Consider the following 21,015-nt stretch of genomic DNA (forward strand, 5'->3'; position numbering starts at 1 on the left):
AAAACCTCAGAAAAGTAGTAAACTAATTCCAGCAAAAAAACACTCTTCTTTTCCACTCTTAATACATACTAGTTGTCCTTTTCAATCATGTACAAAGTATAAAAATTTCTTAAGAAGATCTTTCAATCCTCTAGATTCTTTAGCTAAATTCATAGTACCCAGTGGTGAATTCTTTACATCTTGGATAATCTGATGTTGTGGTAAGGCTCATAAACTTCACTGCCATCCCAGCACATTCCACACTAGAGAGCTCTCTGTGGACAACTACGTAATACTCCAGAGAAGAGGTCCATGCCTACTTGGTATTCTTGTAATGTATTGTAACATAAAATTTATTCCATAATGTTACCTCATTATAAATTCCCCCGTTTTTAGGTGTGGTTACCTAGTCCAGTGCTATTTCAATTCAGTATACATTTTTTTTTATGCCTACTCTATACAAGCCACAGTGTAGGCATTTCAAGAATATAAAGATCAAAGAAGAAACTAATTCTGTCCACCGCCTGAGTGTAGTGGAGAGGACAGTCTTACATAGGTGACCCTTGCCATTCATGAAGGCTGCAATAGCCAAAGACCTCACAAATGCCTGAATCGGGGAGTACCACTACATAATAGGACTTCCGCCATATGCTGCAGTAGAATATAACTGCAAATATTTTTTAAAAAGCCAAAAACCTTTCATCCCTTATTGAGAATTATTCTATAGAACAATAAAACTGTAATTCCAAAGCCTAGAACAGTGTCTGGCTTATGAAAAGTGCTCAATAAATATTTTTTAAATTAATCTACTAACTAATTGATCAGTGGAAAACCACAGTCTTAGGCTGAGATGTAGATGGGAGCAGTGGATCAAGTTAGAATTTGCTAAGTGAACCCCACCTTGGTTTGTGTATTAAATCCATGCCTTGATGTAAGTACAAAGTATATCTCATGGAAATTCATACCAGTAGATTAAATTGCAAATGTTATATCCTAGAAGTCAGCGATCTACTACAGAACTATACTTTTATTTCTAAGGCAGTTGGTTGCTCGTGGTTCAGTAATCCAGTGAAGTCCCGGTGTTTTATTGAAGGGAGTCCTTTTAAAAGAAGTTAACACATTATCCATGGATCAGCTCAGATTTGTGATAGGATGCTTCTCCCATTTCTGAACTGGGTTTAACATGACAATTGGTTGTGTTTCCCTCTCTCCCCTCGTTGAGTAAGACAGATGAAGGCTATTAAAATAATTGCAGCTAACTTCTGTCCTGCACTTACTGTCTTCAAAGGGCCTTTTATTTACTTTTCTCTGTTATGCTTACAACTCAGTGGGCTGGGTAAGGATTATTAGTAGCCACACGTAGCAGCTGAGGAAAGCAGCCCAAAGAAAGGCTAAATGACTTCCCAAGGATGTAGTGCCTGAGAGCAGAGCAAGTCACCTCCCCAGGATCCTATCTCAGTTGCCCATGCTGTCTTTCTCATAGCTGCTCATCATGGTCTTCTGCTCTGTAGTTTACAAAACTCTCCAGACACTTGTATCTGATTTGGTCTTCTGTGCAACACTCGTGAAATACACAAGGCAACTGATAGCATCTCATTTTACATGCATTATCCAACTGCTTTTTTTCTCTCCACTTTCACCAGGCAAAAGCTAAAGAATTAAAACTAGAGAAGTGCGGTGAGGATGATGAAACAGTCCCGGCTGAGTACAGACTGAAACCAGCCACTGTGAGTTTTTAGCCGCAGTGTACAGTACACTCATCCTGCCTTCGCTTCATTTTGTTGTTTCTGTACCCTTGACACTGAGGACATGCCTGTTGCAGTTCAGATAGTAACTCTGAGAACCCCAAAGCTTTCTCTGCTCTCCACAGTTAGACCCCTTGAGGGATGGTTTGTCCATGCGTGGCTTCTTACGTAATGACCATGTAGTCATTAAAATTTCCACAAATTCAAGTGTTTCAACTATTAACAATGTTTGACATTGATCTTAAAGCTGAAGGAACAACTTGGGTGTAATTTTTCTCTAATTGCTATTTGCATAAAAGCACCATCGATCTTATAAGTGGTAGGTATAAATGTACTACTATTTACCAGTATCCTCAGTTAAGGTGGTTTTGTTGTTTTTGATTTATGGTGAGGATAGTGAACTAACTCCTGTAATTACATTTGTAATTTATCTTTGAAATCAAACATGATCACATGATGGAAAGCAGTTGTGATTTTTATATAAGCTTATATATGAAAAAAGTTTCTAATTTTTAGAAATATTCTAAATTGTGAAACCTCATATCCAAAAAACTAAATGGTATTATCAGAATGATATCTACTTCTTCACCTTGGGTTGCAGAAATGAGACATTTAAAAAATCTTTCACTAACATAGCTTCACCTTTCTTGCCAAAGAACTTTTTTTTTAAAAATTCTATTTCTCAAAAAAATAAATAAATAAATAAATAAATAAAATTCTATTTCTCTGTTCAATGAATGGAACACAAAACATTTTTAGTAACTTTAAGGAAAAAGTAAATGTGCATCATATTTGTTAACATTTGATCTCTTGGTTTTTAAGGCTCAACTCCCTATTCTGATACTTTATAAAAAGTAAATCTGAAACACCAATTTACTCAAATATAAGAAAAAATAAACTTCCTTTCATATCCTGGAGTTCCTAAAAATAAACTTAATGGGTCATGACAGCCCCATTTTTCTACTTCATTTCCAATGAATTTTCAATTTCATTTACAGGATAAAGATGGAAAACCACTATTGCCGGAGCCTGAAGAAAAGTCCAAGGTTAAGAAATAAGTTTCTTCTGTACTTAAAAAACAATAGAAATATAAAGTATAAATTATGATTATTTTGACAGATTTCACTGTTGGGGACTTGCATACTGACCTAGCATTGGGGAGGGAGAACTTCTGATGGTAACACTTGGCTAACATCTCTGACTTCTTTTCATATATTTTAATGATTATGTTCCTCATGAATTATTATTAGTGTATTAAGTTTCTAGGTGATGTTCATTGAATATTAGGAGCTGATGTCAAGAGAGCCCTTGAATTAGCACTTAGAGTTTGTTCCTAGTCACAGCATAAAATACTCTCATCAGAGTTACCTGTCCTGATAATACTAATCAGCAATGTTTATTAACTACTTACTATGTGCCAGACACTGCACCAAATGCATTTTGTGAGTTATCTTTTTAAATCCTCACTGAATGAGGAAGGCATCATTATAATTTCCATTTTACAGGGAAGAAACTGAGACATGGAGGGATTATGTAAATTGACCCCAGATCTCTTTAGAAGAAAGCAGGACAGGATGTAGAACTCAGGCTGTCCACGCTGGGGCCCAGTTTCTGAATCACACGTCCTCCTATCATGGGTCAGGCAAAATTTCTACAAGTCTTCAAATAATACCACCTCCTCTGAAAGAATTAGGGATAGCAGAACTTTCCCGCCCAAAACCCACAGTCATAGGAGAGGAGTATATTGTCTGTGTTTTCTCTGATTTATTCAGAAGGGAAGTCATTAGGAAGTAGGAAAACGATAATCATATTAAAAAAACTATACAGATCTTCATTGGAGAGAACAGGCAGTTTTAATCGAACAAAATCCTTCTGAAATTGAAGTATTAGGAAAACTTAAGTAAGTCAGTCATTAACGCTTTTGTGGTACTGAAGTGTTTAGTATTTATTTGTTGCATGTCATTTTTATCTCACATTGATAAATGAAAAATATGCCCCATGTAAACTAACTTTTGGTTTTAGATCCTAAAGTATGGTCTAATATGTGTTGAGCAGGAAGAAAATGTGTTCTATGAAAACTTTTTTTTTAAACAAAGTGAATATAGTTACTTCATAATATACAATGTTTTCTTACATTACAGCCCCTGAGTGAATCAGAACTCATTGATGAACTTGCAGAAGATTTTGACCAGTCTAAATGTAAAGAAAAACAATCCAAGCCAACTAAAAAAACAGAAGTATGTATGTAAAAATATATCTCTAGTTTTCAAGGTTTTTTAAAAAAATGTATTTGTGTAATCTTTAAAAATGTGAGACTGAAACTATTTTAGGATGAAGTGGCTGATTTAAAAAAAAGCCCATTATGCCATCTTTTTTTTTTTTTTTTTACATACAGCTTTCATTTTGTCTTTTTCTGATGTGTTTTCTTTTCCCGAGCTAATGCTGTTATTCTTATAGTTTAAGTCCTGTAATTATTCCTTCAGGAAAGCTCTCAAACCTATGCTTTCCTTTCTATTCCTGCTTCCATAACTGACCCGGTTAAAGCTGCCAGCACCTATCACTCAGGATTGCAATGGCCCTTCTTCAGTCTCCTTCCCTCCCGTCTCTTGTGTCCACCAGAGGCATTCTTTCTCAAGTATGTTTGCAGTCGCATCATTCACCTGCTCCAACCCCCAGGAGAGTCTCATTCCCTACAAAAGAAGAGTTTCTGTTAACGTGTTCTGGCCCCAGCTTCCTTTCCTACCGAGCTGCGTCCCTGCATCACTGAACTGCACAATAAGTCTCCATGGCTTTTCTTACCTAGTTCTTTCTGTCCGCACTAACCTTTCCTCCTAATTCTAGATCAACTGAAGTCTTACTCATCTTTTTAAGGCTCTGCTAAAATATGGCTGCCTTTATCTCCTGCTTTTTCTTCCCTAAACCATATCACCCTTCTAATCTTTATTAAGCAGAATATGCCATGGAAGGGGGTCTGTTGTTCTCTCTTTGTATATCCTTATCAAAGCATTTTTACAAACAAGTTTTTAGCTTTGTTGGTCCTTTAACTCTAACATTTATACATAGTTTAAATAAGTAGGAAGTAAGTTCTTTGAAAGAAGAGATCATACCCTTAATGTTAATGATCATCTGATGAGCACCTTGAATATATGCTTACATACAAGTCTGTATTAAAAACAATTTATTTGAAATTTTATTCTTGTGATAAGATAGTACAGTGGTTCTCAAACTTCATCATGCCTCAGGACCATCTGAAGGGTTTGTGAAGACGCAGATTGCTAGGCTCCACCCCCAGAATTTCTGATTTAGTACATGGTGGTGGGGGCCCAAGAATCTGCATTTCTTAGAAGCTCCCTGGTAGTGCTGAGGCTGTTAGTCCAGGGACCACACTTTGAGAACCCCTGGTACAGTGTTACTACCTTGTATTTGTGCGTAGCTATTTATAATTTACAGTGGGCTCAAAGATTCATATAAATACATAATTTATACAGTGTTATATAATAGGTATGTTTTATTGTTTAATATGATGACAAATAATACAAATAATAGCAATCATTGCTCAAATTCATTGAGCTTACTGTCTTCCACGCAATATCTCATTTAAGCCCCGCAGTAACCCTTGAGATGTAGATAGTATGATTGTTCTCACTTTACAGATGTGGAAACTGAGTCTGGAGTTTAAGTAGCCTACCTAAGGTGAGAGGTAAAACCAGGATGAAATAATGGAAGCCGAAGAGTTTTGATGTGCCTTGACGTATTTGCTACTCATTAATCCTCAGGCATTCAAGAAAATCATGCTCATGGCATATAACACAGCAGAGTGTCTTGTTGGTCCATCATTGTTCAGTGTTAACCATGTATTTCTAACATTATTCAGAGCACCTGCTTCTTTCCTCAGGAATCTAAGGCCGCTGCCCCAACTCCCGTGGCAGAGGCTGTGCCTCGGACCTCCATGTGTACTATACAGTCAGCTCCCCCCAAGCCAGCCACCGCGGTGAGTGCCTGGGCATGGAGAAATGCCTGAGAAAGTTCTGTTCTTGCTCCCATCATTCTGCTGTGTATCACGATCATATTATTTTATTCTGGCAGAGTAAAAATAAAATCTGATATAGCGGCAGTATCTGTTGTTCTTTTGGCTTCAGGAATGTGCTAAAAATTCAGGTTAGATTTAAATTTTTAATTAAATTCTTGCATACTGTGTTTTTCTCTCATCTACTGGAATTCTTTCAAGTTTCTCAGTTATTGTGCATAATCCTGCTTTCTCACTTTCCTGCATCTTTCAAGCATATTTGGAGTTATACAGATAGCCCAGTGTTACTTTCTACTGACTCTCCTGATGGAATAATTTGCACTAAGATCATTATGATTCCTCCCCACTCTCTCAACTAAAGGAGAGATTGACTCAGTTCCTCTCCCTTGCCTTCTTCATTTCCTGCCTCTCTCTCACTTTCTAATTTTTGTATGAAGTGTGATTTTTTAACTAGATGATCTTTGATGATTTTTTATTTCAGTGGGTTTTGTTTCTATTAGCTGATGATAAAATTTGACTTAGAGAATACCATCTGATGGAAATATATTTCATTACTCCATATGTAGTAAATCTGCACTCCGAATAGCTAACTTTCATCATCTGCTATACCACCGTTCTAGATGCTTTGCAGTATCTGATTAAATTTTCACAAGAGGCACTATAAAGTCTCTTCTGATTGTGTTCCTATTATGTGTATTATTATTTTTTTTTTTTTGGCTCTGGCCAGTACATAGATTGAACCCTGGACCTTGGTGATATCAGCACCATGCTCTAAGCAGCGAGCTAACTGGCTAGCCCCTTGTTCCTTTTATAGATGAGGGAAATGAGGCTTTGAATTGACCTTGAACAACCCACTTAGGACCTCAGCTGAGATGAAAGATACGGCCCCTGCCCTAGCTACCTTCGACCCTAGTGTGGACATGGGCCAGATCTCAAGCTTGCAGGCCAATTTGGTCATTCCCATATGGAAAAAGGGCAGTGGGAACATGGGTGAAGGAGCCCCTCTCCAGGGGGAATTAGCAAAGTAGCAAAGGCTTGCTGGTGGAGGGCAGGATCACACTGAGAAGTGGGACTAGCACCATTTTCCTGGGAGACCAATTAGCCTAGACAGACCAGCACAGAAATGCAAAGCACTTGGTGTACTTGGGATGTGCACATTCAGTTGCTGGAGAAAAGGAGGCCTTGGAGAAGCTGTAACACAAGTGTCTTGGGCGCTATGAAGTAGCTGCCTCCTGCCAGGGAAGTCCTTGGTGCCAACTGCAGATTCTGAGTCCAGGGTCTCCATCCTTTCCTAGACAGGACTTGGCCTACACCCCCTTTTTAGAGGTTTCAGAGAACTCTTCAGTATCTTTTATATTGTGGGTGCCAGGCCACCATGGTAAAGAACAGGAGAGGAGGAGAGGACCTAGGAAGAGTCCAGTGAAGAAAGCAGGAAGAGAGGCAGTGATTGGAATAAAAAAGGCAATAGCCAACATTCCAGGGCAGAACTCTCAAAACCTGCACCGTTTACCTTGGGCACTAAGTGTGACTGCCAGGGCCTTAAAAGGCTCAGTAGATTCTTTATAGCTTTAACCTGATTGTAGAGAGTTGAGCATTAGATGGATTTTTAGTGGACAAAAATATTTTGCTTTCCCCTTCCCTGGGCCTCTACCCCACCAATTGTGACCATTGTTGCCAAGTTACAGTTACTGAGGCAGTTGGCATGTCTGGGATTATGACACCCTTGGGAGCAAGAAAGAATATCTGTGGAGTGTGATAAAGGTCAGAGGACTCAAGAAAGGCATGAGGATTAGTGAGTAAAGGGAAACAGATTGGAGGAAGGAGATGAATGTGTGTCCTGGGTGGTTCTTGTGCATATAGAAGGATAGTGTTTTTGAGGAAATCCAGAGACCTGAGTTCTAGTTTGGAATTTGACAACATGAAACACTACAGAAGTATGGACGTAAGTCCTTAGCCCTGTTTCCAGATTACATAGTTCTTAAAACTACTTTTTCTCCTAGCATTTCTTTAGCTCTGTTTTATTAATTTCTTAAAATAGAGGTTGACAATGGGCGCAGGCTTGGGAAACAGTGGTTTCCAAAGATTCTACAGTAGAGAGTATGGGAAGACAGAAGTGCAGTTTGGGCAGGTGTCTTGGATCAGGTAGCAACTCAGATTGCCTAGATAAGACTTAGGTACCTGTGCAACTCTTGCAATTTAGGTATAATCTCCAAAAGATGTTAGATACATCAGGGATATATTTTTTGGTCGCTCTTAGAAGTAAAAATCTAGGCAATGTTCAGCCACTAGGTGGCGATAAATCACCTTCCACTTGGGCTTCTTTTCCTTGCTGGTGATCTTTCCTTTTGCAGTACAGCTTAACAGAAAACAGTTTTTCTTACTTGGAATAATGGCTAAGATATGTAAAACAGAAAGACACTTTTACTGGAAAAATCCAGTGATACTCAATGGGAGATCAGAGACTTTATGATGAGAATAAACTCAGAGACTTTTTAATCCAAGGGCTTTCACACTTTTGTTTGACCAAGACCCATAGCAGGAAATTCATTGATTTTGCGATCCAGTACCCACATAATGAAACAGCTTAATGAACAGTACTTATCTCTCTTATGTACAATGAATTCTATTTGCTATTCTATTCTTTTCATTAAAAAAGAAATCCTGGCTGTGAACCATTAAATTGATTTTTATGAACCACTAAGTATGGATATGACCTATAGTTTAAAAAAGCCAGACCTGGGTGTAACTTTTAACCCAAACATGACACCATTTATGCTCTGTGTTCGTCCGGTTTCGTTTTAAATGCCAGTGTAGCCGGAGCTCATTGCATTATGTGGAACCACATTTCATTTTGAACAACTGGACCACAGGTACACAGTTCACACTGTGTCATCCAGGTTAGTTGGTCACAGGCCGAGTAACCTGAACCAGCCGTGAATCTAGTTTGACCCTTCTGTGCCTCAGTGAGAGAGAATCTAGTTTGACCGCTTCTGAGACAGGCCTGGGTGCCTCACAGAAAATGGGGAAGAATGTGCTGACATGGACTTCCTGAAAAATCTTTCTTTTGCCGTCCATAAAATTATCTCTGTAAAGATTACTTCTTTCCTTTTCCTGGCTTTCAGCTTCTCTGTGGTAGACCTAATTCCACTGCCTTATTTCTAAACCAAGACTCTGGGTTAGAGCTTGTAAGTTTCTCAGTGTCACTATATCAGTTGCACACACCTATTGTTCAGTATAAGAACCCTGCTGTATTTTAAGTTTTTTAAACATAGATTCTAATTCAGTTGATAGCTGAAATTATTATTATTAATTTTTTTTTTTTGTGACCGGTAAGGGGATCGCAACCCTTGGCGTGGTGTCGCCCGCACCGCACTCAGCCAGTGAGCGCACCGGTCATCCCTATACAGGATCCGAACCCGTGGCGGGGGCGCCGCTGCGCTCCCAAGCGCCACACTCTCCCGAGTGCGCCACGGGGTCGGCCCAATAGCTGAAATTATTAATAGATGACATGTGCTTCTTATCGAGGCTTGAAATAAGGATATGCCTTTCCTAATTGTTCGGTAGAGTCTGTTTTAAAAGAAGTGATTAACCGCCTACTTAGTATATCCACTAATGTCCTTTTAGAAGGGCATGGTGCCAGATGATGCTGTCGAAGCCTTGGCTGGCAGCCTGGGGAAAAAGGAAGCAGATCCAGAAGATGGAAAACCCGTGCTGGATAAAGTGAAGGTAATAGCAACCCAGATACTTCTAGAAAATAGTTATCATTGATCCCCCCCCCCAAAAAAAACTACTTAAGTTAGTCATTTGTTTTTTGTATGTATTTCTCATAAAGCCTGACCAGTTGGCTATCTCTATTATTGTGCATACTCTTTTTAAGCAGCCTGACCTGAGAGAATGTGTCAGAGTTCTCTGAGTCTCACGTTTGTCCACCTGCACTCACATTGCTGAGGCCTTGTGAGAGAAGTGGCCGCTGCCTACTGCTGCCTTTTAGCCCAGCAGCATTTCTGGTGGTATCTGAGCTTGCTAAACCAGGATACAGGGTTAAAAATGAAGTTGCTGTAGGAGCTCTGAACCTATGGCCATATGTACGTTTTAACCGAATGATACATTTATTTACCTCACATTTACTCAGGCATCCACTTTATGGGAAAAAAGATGTATTAACAGTGAAAATTGTACAACTTTTTTTCAGGAAAAAGCCAAAGAAGAAGACCGTGAAAAACTTGGTGAAAAAGAAGAAACAATTCCTCCTGATTATAGATTAGAAGAGATCAAGGTAAATGGGCTGGAGTATTTTTCTATTTTATTTTAATTTATACTGAATTTTATGTGCATAAAGAAGGAACATGGGAACAGACCTGGAATATAAAGATCTTGTTTCTTGATATTTCAAACACCAAATAGTATTAGTCCATTAATACCATGTCAGAACACCAGATATGAAGCTAAACTATTCCCTAAGTGGCCTTTGGATCCTCCTTTAAGCAAAGAATTCTAATGTCCAAACTGCCTAGTATTTTCCCTTCTAATATGTGGCTTGTGATAATACTAGAAATATAGAAAACCTTATGTAGATAGGAAAGCCAAAATGAGGAGCAGTTATTTCCTAGGAGGAAAAATTTGCAACTAATAAGAGAGCCTGTTTAATATTGAGTAATGTGATAAGTTGCCTATTTCCTTTATTTTGGAAGTACAGATTGCACAGAACAAGTGACAGAGGGAAAGATCTCCATTATGAATCTGGTAGTTTAAGTTCAGTCACTTAAAAAGGGCAGATACGTGGACAATGAGCAAATGTCAGTCATCTTCATAGCATGCCACAGCTTAAAAGAATATTCAACTAAACTTCATTAAAAATTCTGGAACATCAAATTCATACTTCTCACTCTCCGTATGCACTAGTCCATTTATCTTCTTGATTGAAAGCTTGTTACTCTACACACCTTTATTCTGCTTCCTTTCTGCATTTTACATTTCAGTAAAAACCATGGCATTTCTATTAATTTGGCCTTGTTTATATGTTGCTTTGCAAAGTTCTTAGCATCTCAAGGGCCACATGTTCTGTCTCCACTGACTGCCCCTTCAGTGGGGACTGATCAAGTGCAGGTAACTCTGTAGCAGGTGATTGGTTACTTCCACTCTCCCTTTGCTGAATTTTAGAAGTAGTGTTTAAGAAAGCAGTTGATTAGCTTTCCCTGACCACTTTATTCTACAGTAGTTTCATCCTCCTCCGAACTTGTTGATCTCACACATTATAGTTACCTACGGCTTTATAGCATTTTCAGGTGCTGACTTCATCTCTTGTTTAAATCCTATGTTATTATTTATCAGCTAGGCTCACACCAGGTCTCTTCAGTGAGATTCAGCTCCCTGAGGGCAGACCACAAGCTGCCCCTTCCAGATACACGGATGATGCAGTGATAGAAAGTCAATTTCAATTTGAGTCTGGAGTAAAAGTGCCCCCAGTGTCCCAGGCATCACTGGAAATTGGCTGCCTTTGCAGATGAGCGAGATCGTTGAGAACAAGCCCAGGTTCTGCTTTCCTTCCTAACTGAAGAATGGTCAGAAAGTGCAAGTGATCTGCAGGGGAGATGAAGGGGATAAAGGAGTTTAGTTTATGTCAGTCATGAGGGAAGCAGGCGACTCATCTAACTCACTGCACCTCACATTTTAAATAAACAAAACAAACAAACAAACACCGTAACCAGTTTCTCAGGAGAAATCTTTGTGTTTATTTATTTTTATGTGTACGGAGAAATGGGACTTACCATTAATTTATAGATCTTCTTTTACTGAAGAGCCCCAAATGCTTTATCGATTTTTGAATCATTTCTCAAAAGTGGCATTTTGAGTCATTTAAAGCTTGACATATCTGAATCATAAGTTTAAGAATGTCCCACCCACAAGTTAAGCTCCCTGAGGAAGAACCTTTGTCTGTGTTCTTTTCTGTTGCATTCCCAGTGCTTAGGGTCAGGGCTTGGAACATAATTAGTGCATGTTATTTGCATGTGTGGCTTATAAAGTTAACCAGCATTTTTCAGGCAATCTTTGCAAAGCCCACCCCCAGGTAGATGAGGGGCTCGTTTGTGCTCCACACTGTTCCACAAACTCCTGTCACAGCACCACATGCCACACTCCACTGACTGTTCACATGTTTTTCTTCTGTGCTAGTCTCTAGGCTTCTGAGATCACAAGCCATGCCTAAGCCATTGTGCAACCCCTGGGCCTGGGCCCTGGAATGCCTGGTGTGTGGGTGCTTTTTGTTGACATGAACTAATTAGAGCATATTCTCTGCTGAGAGAATCTGTCTCCTGAAATGATGAACCTAATTTAAAAGAGCGGGTATAACCTGTCAACCCTTTGTAATGTTTACAAGGTTTCATACTTGGGATAAAATGTGAAATGATTGAATGTCATGTTTTTCCCCCCTGGGTAGGATAAAGATGGAAAACCACTCCTGCCAAAAGGGTCCAAGGAAATTTCAGTAAGCAAAGCAGCTTTTCTGAGTATATCTTTTTCCTTTTGATCCTGACTGTTAATTCAGGAAGGGCATAACTTTCCTTTTAATGAGTTGATCAGTATGTAAATTTTGACATCATTTAGAAGAGGAGACAAATGACAGTGGTGTGTGTTGATAAATTTTCTGGTTCTTGCAGCCCTTGAGTGAAGATTTACTTCTTGCTGCTTTGTCTGAGGACTTCTCCACGACCCCGAAAGCTTCATCTCTTGTAAGTCTGAAACTCCTGGTTTTCTTTTTTTACTTTCAGGATGGCAGAAATAAATGGAAACTTGTGACTTAGAATCTGACATGGAGCTGAGGAAACAGTCACAAAATTAATGTCCCCCAACCCACTGTAACCATTAATTCATGTGTTACACCATGCAATATTGTGCTGACAAGTGGATATTTCCAACAGTCTAATTAAGCCAAGAATCATGGGCTATATCAGGTACTCCTAGTAAAAGAGAATTTAAGTTTATCCAAAATTACTTTTCAGACAGCTTTACCTGCTGATATTTCCACGCCTTTTAAGGTAACTTTAGCTCCACGTGGGTTAAATAGTCCCTTTAAGGGAATTCTGTTACTAGAAAGTTTGGACAATGACGGGTGATATTAAGTAGGTTTCTCTACTGTAGGATTTTCATGGCTTTTTATATGTAAACATATTGTGTAAGTCTGTGTAAGTCTGTTATATGTAAACATATTGTGTAAGTCTATTCCAAACATATAACTGCAGAACCTTTCTTTGTGGGATCTGAGTTATCTAATTTGAGGGAACCCAGTTTCTATTTTTTAAAAAAATCCTACTCTTAGAAAATTAACAGCTTAGCAAAGGAAAATTTTTTAGTGTCAACAATACAGTTAATAAAATAGAAATAACTGATGACGATACTCAAAATAGAAAATTATTTGGGGGAATGTCCCAAGAACTTTTGGGGGAAAGTATCATATACTGGCTCATAATTATGTTCAAATATAAAAGTGCTACTGTACATACCACATTCTTTGATTACAATAAAATCGAACAGAAATTCTATTTAAAAAGAAAAATGTGGGCCGAGCCCGTGGCGCACTCGGTAGAGTGCTGCGCTGGGAGCGCGGCGACGCTCCCGCCGCGGGTTCGGATCCTATATAGGAATGACCGGTGCACTCACTGGCTGAGTGCCGGTCACGAAAAAACGATAAAAAGAAAAATGTAAAAATATTTAGCTAATAACACTGAAATCAAATGCAGAATAGACTATTAGAAAATCAAGGATAAGACATTACAAATAAAAATGTTTGAGAAGCAGCCAAAGCAGTATTCGTGAGATGTATTTATTGTCATAAATGCCTTTATCAACAGTATAGAAACCTGATACATCAAATGTGTATTGACTTTTAAGTTTAAATTTCTACAAGCTATAATAAAGTAACCCCCCAAAGAAAGTGTAGCAGGAGAAAGTGTAGGAGATGAAAACAACAGCATGCGCATTAACTAGACAACAGTTGTTTCTTTTGAAAGTGTTGACACTTTAGGAAATACTGGCAAATGTGAAAGAGAAAAAAACTACAAATAAAATACAAGTAAATTTTAAAGTGACAGCAATATAATAATATAAGAGATTGACTAAATTACTGATAGTTCAAAGCCAAAAATCAGTTATTTTTTATGAATGTCTAACAATTCATCAAACACTGGCAGATATAATAGAGGGGGAAAAAAAACCTGACAAAATTTAATATAAAAATGAGAAAATATAATCAGTATAACAGCACAACTAAATTATCAGGAAACACTGTGTACAACAATTTTTTAAGGAATTTTTAAACAAAAATATAAAATAGTACGATTCACAGAACCTAAACAAAAGAAAGACTGAGGATGACATTACATTGTTCTCAAACTTCCCTTTCACAAAAGGTTTAAATATAACTCAAATGTTAACACTCAGATCCTATGTGGCATGAATATGTCATGAAAAAAGGTGTCCTATATAATTACTTCTAATAAGTAATTACAGTGCTAATCTTAAAACTTGACAAATATAGCAATATTAACTAAAGTCACTTAGATCAGTAAATGTAAAAGTTACTAACATAGAATATAACAGACTTAAGTTAAAGTAATTACTTGCCATTATCATAAACATTTATTCAGTAGCAGTAAAACTGTTGATACAGTATAGTGGTATATCAAATAGAAACAATCAAATAATTATGTCCATATAAAAGATATATTTGAAATTTTACATATATTCATGTTGTAAATAAATACCTTAAAGTAGGCCAAAAAAAAGCTAAGCAATCCCTTAGTGTGTTAAAGAGTATTTAGTTTCAAAAATCAAATAGACAATATCATGCCAGGGGCATTTCCCAATAAAACAAACTAAGAAAAGTATATTTTATTGTCATTTCTCCTTAATCATTAATATGGGAACATCATTAATAACACATGAAATAGAAATGACAAACATTAAATAGGAACACTTGTATGTATTTGTAGATATCACTATTTATACATAATACATTTGTAGGTAACATTACATATGCTATGTATATTATTAATAACAGATTAGAAAATATAATTATAGGTTGAGTATCCCTTATCCAAAATGCTTGGGACCAGAAGTGTTGTGGATTTCAGATTTTTTTCTTTTTGAACTTTGGAATTTTTGCAGATATCTACTGGTTAAGCATACCTAATCTGAAAATCTGAAATCCAAAACGCTCCCATGAGCATTTCTTTGGAATGTTATGTTGGCACTCAAAAAGTTTCATATTTTGGAGTGTTTCAGATTCTGGATTTTCAAATTAGGGATACTCAACCTGTATATATCGGACTTTGTAAAGAAAACTGCAAGAAGAAAAATGATCAGGAAAATAAGGACACAAAGAAATTGAAACCTATACATCTAAGACAGTTTATGTAAATGTCTTAAAAGAATGATAATTCTCTCAAGTCATTTTTATATTTTTTATTAAAATAGCAACAACATACTTGGTCTAACTCAATAAAAGTATTCTAAAATATGTCTGAAAAATACTTTTCAGTATTTTTAGGGAAGGTTGAATTATCTAAACACTGGGATATGTCATATAGTAATAATAAATAGAAAATACAGTACTTATTTAGAAAGCAAAGTTGTAGTATGGTTCAATGAAAATAATTGAGAAATGGACATAAATGACAGATTTAGTATTTTTAAAAAGTGAGAAGAAATCATTATTTCGAAAGATTCTGTAATATTCAACACTGAGAAAAAAATAATAAAACAAACCTTATACTGCCTACCACAATATACAAGCAAGAGTAGTACATCATTTTACACCTGTTATATTTGCAGAAATAAAAATATGTGATAAAAATCTAATTTTGGCAAGCCAAGCCATGGAAAAACAGGCATGCTCATTCCTTGCTTTTAGCAGCGTGGATTCCTAGCAACTTTTGAGAGGGCAGTTTGGCAGAATGTATATAGCCAGCACCATAAGGAAACCCACTTCTAGAACTTGATAGAGCGATTTTTTAAAAAAGCTAAAAAATTTCAAATAGCCTAAATATACAACAGGAAATGTGTAAACAAACCATGGAACTCTGAGTTATTACATTATTGAACAACATTTAGAATAATAAATATGGCTATGCAATAGAAGCAGGAAATTGCGTGAAGATTTATGGAGAAGGAAGACTTATGGAGAAGGAAGTAGAATAAAAATTGCTTTAAGATTATATGTTACTATGAGTCTGTTTGGATCAAGAGAATAAACAGTCATAAAGCTATCTTAAGAGTTATGTTAAGTGATGGCATTGTGGGTATAATTTTATATACAACACATTACTGATGAAAATATCTTTTTCTTTTTTAATAAAAGAAATTCGAAGATGCTAAACTTTCTGCTGTCATGTCTGAAGTGGTTTCTCAAACCCCAGCTTCAACCACCTACTCTGAAGGCCCACCCCCTGGCACTGCAGTAAGCAACATATCTTTTTTGGGAGATAAATATTTGTTTTCCAGCAGAAACAGCAACAAGAAAGAAAATAGAGCACCTGCTTAGAGCAAATAAAAATAGACAAAATTATTAGGAAAATGAGGTACTTTCTGCTTCAGAAGAGCTAAGACTGGCATCTTGGGAGATGGCAGAGAATATCTTTGAAATAATTAAATAGAACAATATATGTGAAAGTATGTTACACACAATCAAGGAGCTTCATATTACTGTCATTTTATTAGAGTTGAAAGTGCAGTAATGTGCATGGTGTCTGTGTTCAAATTACTAGATTTGAAAAATTCTTTAGCGTTCCTAATAATTTTCTTCTTTATATTTTTCCAGATACATGCTGTAATTTGCTTCCCATTATTTAACCTCAAGTTGATCTTATGGAGTTGCTCAGTGTTTGAGCTTCTCAAAAAAAAAAAAACCGTATACAAGCATGTCAGGGAATAGCATTTTTCTCCCATTTGCACCAGTAAAAATTTGTAATTTTCATGCTAGCAATAGAAGAACCTCAGCATCAATATTGTTTTAATTATTTACATGTTCTGAGGCAATGCTGTGGGACCAAAGCTTTTTTAGACTTCCTTGATTAATTATGTGTGCAGTACCAAGTTATACATTATCGAGGAGACCACAGCACATCAAAAGATAAAGGGATTGCCTTAAACCAGATCCCCATCTCCTTTGGTTGAGAGCAGTGCCTCATTTGCTACATGGAGGTGAAGTATTTTAGTGAAGTCAGCTATGCTTTCTTTCCTTTTGATGTAGCATCAAAGCTTGCTTAGTGCTGTAGTCTGACATTCTGATGGATTTTCATCCTGTTGGGTCAGCCTCAGGATCATCTGAAAATATCCAGAGGCACAGATGACAAAGCTCAGACTGGGCTATAGGTCACATGACCATTAGCAGCTATAGTCCTGGGCTCTAATGAAGCACTTTAAACCAGAAAAATGCCGTGTGGTGGGGGTGGCAGGGAAGGAGACTGGGGCTGTGAGCATACCCACAATGACAAAAGTTCCTGTGCAACAGAAAGGGAGAATCACTAATAACCCAAGCTGCCAGAGGTTCTGCCCTGACTGAGGCATTAGTAAACAGCAGCAATCAAAAGCCTTTTTGCCTTTCCTAGTAAGTTTTAGAATAACACTTCCTCCATCACTTTTTCCATCAGCAAATTTTGTTTTAGTTAATATTTTATTTGAAGACATAACTAAAACTAGGTGTAAAGCAGTATTTAAATGAATATATGTACTTGGGAATCAAAGTCAACTAAGCTATCATAATTTATGTGAGTTTTCTTTTCTGGCGATATTAGTCACCAGCAGTGTTATATACACTGAAAGCATCTCAAGACATTTTCAAAGAACTGTATAAGAAAATCACCCCAACAGGAAAAGCTTCTTCAGAAGGAAATGGAAGATCATGGATATGACTGAGCATGACAGGGAAAAAGCTCTGTGTTATCAGTCCCAAAAACTGTGTTCCATTCACTTTTTATCAAAATGTCTTCAAACAACCGACTTAACTTCCCTGACCTTACTTTCTTCCTTCAAAAAAACCTGCTTAGTTTACTCAGCAGGTCATTGTGGGCATCAGATAGAACTGGATAATGTTTATGAAAACACTTTGGTAATCAACTGGAAAGTTCCACATAGTGTGGGTCAGAGCCCAGCATGGTGTCTTGTACAGTGTAGACAGTGAACACATTTTTTAATTGAATTCATATAGAGACGGATGTCAACATTTTGAATGTACTGTGTTAGAAAATATTTTGAAAAAAACTTCTTAGGACTTCACTGTAATAATGTTTATAATAATGTATAATTTACCCAGTATTACCATACAAGTACTGTTTTAAATGCCTTTTCGATCATTCATTCTTTCAGAAACTTATGAGTATACTCTTAGGTACTTTTATCACTCACATTTCACACCAAAGAAACTGAGACTCAGAAGGGTTAAATAACTAACTTACCTGAATCATACAGTAAATAAATGTTAGAGGAAATAAGCTATTTTAGTTACCTTGATATTGTTGTTCTAGTAGCCATAATTTTTTTCCCTCTAGAATACCAGCTCCCATTCATTTAGCTTCCATAGGCTTTCGGAAGGTAAAGAGAGAGAATCTCCACCAGTTCAGAAATTCTCTGAAGTCTTTAGAGGCCCTTCACCCCCAGTGTGGCAGAGAAGCCCTCTTCACTTTGGTGACGCCAGATTGTCTCTAGGGTTTTGTGCTCTGGGAAGTATTGGGGCTGGCAGTACTGGGCTCCACGGCTTGCCACAGCCTACATTTGGTCATGCTGTACTTTATGAAATGTATCCTTTAGTATCTGGTCTTAGAGCATACCCACAAAACCAAAGAAACGCTCACCTTCTATTGCAAAATCCTGCTTCCTGACTGTCTTACAAAATCAGTGGATTTTCATATCCAGTTTTCTAACATGTATAATTTCTACATGAAAATAACATGATTGGTTCATTTGCTTTTAGATCCTCTAGGTGGCTTCTAGATTACCTACTGGGGTGTGGCCTCTGACACTGCCACTAATGCTTCCATAAGCTGGTGGGATTTTCACCAGGGAGATGGGCAGAGTGGATTGGAGGTGCTGGACCTCCATCCGTATCAGATTGACAGATGTGACTGCTCTTTCTCCCTGCTCTTTTGCTCACAGCACTTCTCTGACCCTGTGTAGCCCCCTGCCCTACATCTAGATGTCTTTCTCTTCTAAGAAAAAAGGTCCCACCTAAAAAGATGAGGTTCCTAGGCTGAATTGCCTCTGATACAGTTTGGCCAACCAGTGACTAACAGAATTATTTACTCTTTAGCAGGATGACAGAGAACTTGATGATGCCTTGGATAAACTTTCTGACAGTCTAGGGCAAAGACAGCCTGACCCAGATGAGAACAAACCAATGGAGGATAAAGTAAAGGTAAAAAGAAAAAAAAATCCATTAATAAGTGAAATTTTCAGGTTTTTATAGTATGTAATACCCTACTCTCCACAGGAAAGGAAAAAAAAAAAAAAAAAACACTTCTGACATTGTCCGGGGTTAGTGAACAGCTGGATAACTTAAGTCTCCTTTTTTCCTGCGTCTGTGGTCTGTGTTGCATTTCCTTATTTCCTCACCAAGGATTATGTTTACGGCACAGATTCCATCACAGGCACATGTCCTGTTTGTGAGACCAGACTTTATTCTGTTGGAAAAGCACAGCTGTGCTTTCTTAACTTTATTCTTCTCCCACGTTAACTTTTCCTGACCTTATCTGGTAGTGAGGACATCACATACACGATACACATACATATGTGCGTTTTTTTAGTTGACATGTTCTGTACTTGTGGTGGCAGAGGCCATCTGTTTGGCAGTTTTTTCCAGCAGCCTTCTCTGCAGGCGTAACTGAATCTGAGTTCAAATGCCGAAACAAAGAGAGCATTGGGCCAGGAGTTCAGCACTGTGCAGAGGCGTGTCTAGAAGGACACACACAGTTAACTGAACATATTTTATATAATATATATAAGCACTTATTGTAATTAGCAATATACAATACTTAACAACCTTTTTAAGCTGTCTGGATCTTAGCTTGGAACCAAGAAGTGACTGTTGGATCAGCCAAACCAATGTCTCAAAGATATGGCATTTCAAAGAATCCATAGATCTTGATTCTAATGTTATTATAGGAATATTAACGTGAACTTAACCTATATTTGAAAAATTAAATTATAACGATGCATAAAAATAAATCTCTACTCCAATGGTGGGGAGGGTCACTGAAACTGTGACAGAGGGGACAAGCCGAACCTCACTGTGGTAGGGATACTGGGAGATAAGTGCCATTTACCCAACAGCAGGTGTTTCCTCTCCTGCAGCACAAGCAGTCAGCACAGCCATTCAGACTAGCTGTTGTCCTGGTCCTTCAGGGTTACTTATAAATAGGCAAAGTTGTAAATATTACCTCTCTGAATTCCAACAGTGGCCTGATTTTTTAATTTGAAAAGTGAAACTCCTAAGAAAGAAAGAAAAAGATATTTTATACCCTTGGATTTTATCTCCTAACATGGTTTCTGAGGATAATTATTTAATCATTTATTTTAATTTAAAATACAGAAAAAAAATCCACAGATACAGATTGACATATAGAAACATATGGGTTTACATTTTTTCACCAATTAATAATCAGTTGAAGTTATCTGTGCTGTTCTATTCCTTAAAAAATAAAAACAGACCATATGTTTTACCTTATAAAAGTACAATCAATGCTAAATGCTGCATTTTAGAATTTTCTAAGTGAAAGAGGAAATTAATATTAATTATATCTGCTCACTGTTTATAGGAAAAAGCCAAAGCTGAACACAGAGACAAGCTTGGAGAAAGAGATGACACTATCCCACCTGAATACAGACATCTCCTAGATAATGATGGGCAGGTAATCGAAGGCAGATGGCTAGACTGGATTTATGCTACAAAGCTTTTTAAATTCAAACCTCCCTTGTAGTGAATAGAAGCTGTACTCTTTTACAGCAGCATAAAGATATGTCATGACTGACTGCTTTTAATATGCCCTCAATGCTGACGAGCAGGCTGTCTAGAATTCTGTAAACGTTTAGTTGAGCCAGTATCATTTGATATTCATATGTGGGGCCCTGTAGTGTAAACAAGGTTGAACAATGTTCAGTCACTCATTGATGCTTAAGAGTGATTCCAGGAGATGGACACAGAAGGACTCTTTCCAAGAAGAGGCTATAAGAATGATGAGGAGATGGGATTTCAAAGGAAGTAGCCTCTACTTGAGG

General features: G+C 37.4%; 1 protein-coding gene across 7 annotated transcripts in view; it reads left to right on the plus strand.

The window, feature by feature from the left end:
* CAST (calpastatin) overlaps nucleotides 1-21,015 on the plus strand; it is a 112,048-nt gene that overhangs the window by 82,598 nt on the left and 8,435 nt on the right. For 4 of the 7 annotated variants that reach the window (XM_063087027.1, XM_063087028.1, XM_063087031.1 and 1 more), the window contains 11 exons: nucleotides 1,623-1,706; nucleotides 2,723-2,770; nucleotides 3,866-3,961; nucleotides 5,620-5,715; nucleotides 9,376-9,477; nucleotides 9,944-10,027; nucleotides 12,188-12,235; nucleotides 12,408-12,479; nucleotides 16,106-16,204; nucleotides 19,052-19,156; nucleotides 20,556-20,648. In XM_063087027.1, coding sequence (XP_062943097.1) covers nucleotides 1,623-1,706; nucleotides 2,723-2,770; nucleotides 3,866-3,961; nucleotides 5,620-5,715; nucleotides 9,376-9,477; nucleotides 9,944-10,027; nucleotides 12,188-12,235; nucleotides 12,408-12,479; nucleotides 16,106-16,204; nucleotides 19,052-19,156; nucleotides 20,556-20,648 — 927 coding nt within the window. The remainder of the gene's footprint in view (nucleotides 1-1,622; nucleotides 1,707-2,722; nucleotides 2,771-3,865; nucleotides 3,962-5,619; nucleotides 5,716-9,375; nucleotides 9,478-9,943; nucleotides 10,028-12,187; nucleotides 12,236-12,407; nucleotides 12,480-16,105; nucleotides 16,205-19,051; nucleotides 19,157-20,555; nucleotides 20,649-21,015) is intronic. The other 3 variants (XM_063087029.1, XM_063087030.1, XM_063087032.1) reach the window with 2 other exon arrangements.

The sequence above is a fragment of the Cynocephalus volans genome, chromosome 2 (assembly GCF_027409185.1).
Source record: "Cynocephalus volans isolate mCynVol1 chromosome 2, mCynVol1.pri, whole genome shotgun sequence".
NCBI lineage: Eukaryota > Metazoa > Chordata > Mammalia > Dermoptera > Cynocephalidae > Cynocephalus > Cynocephalus volans.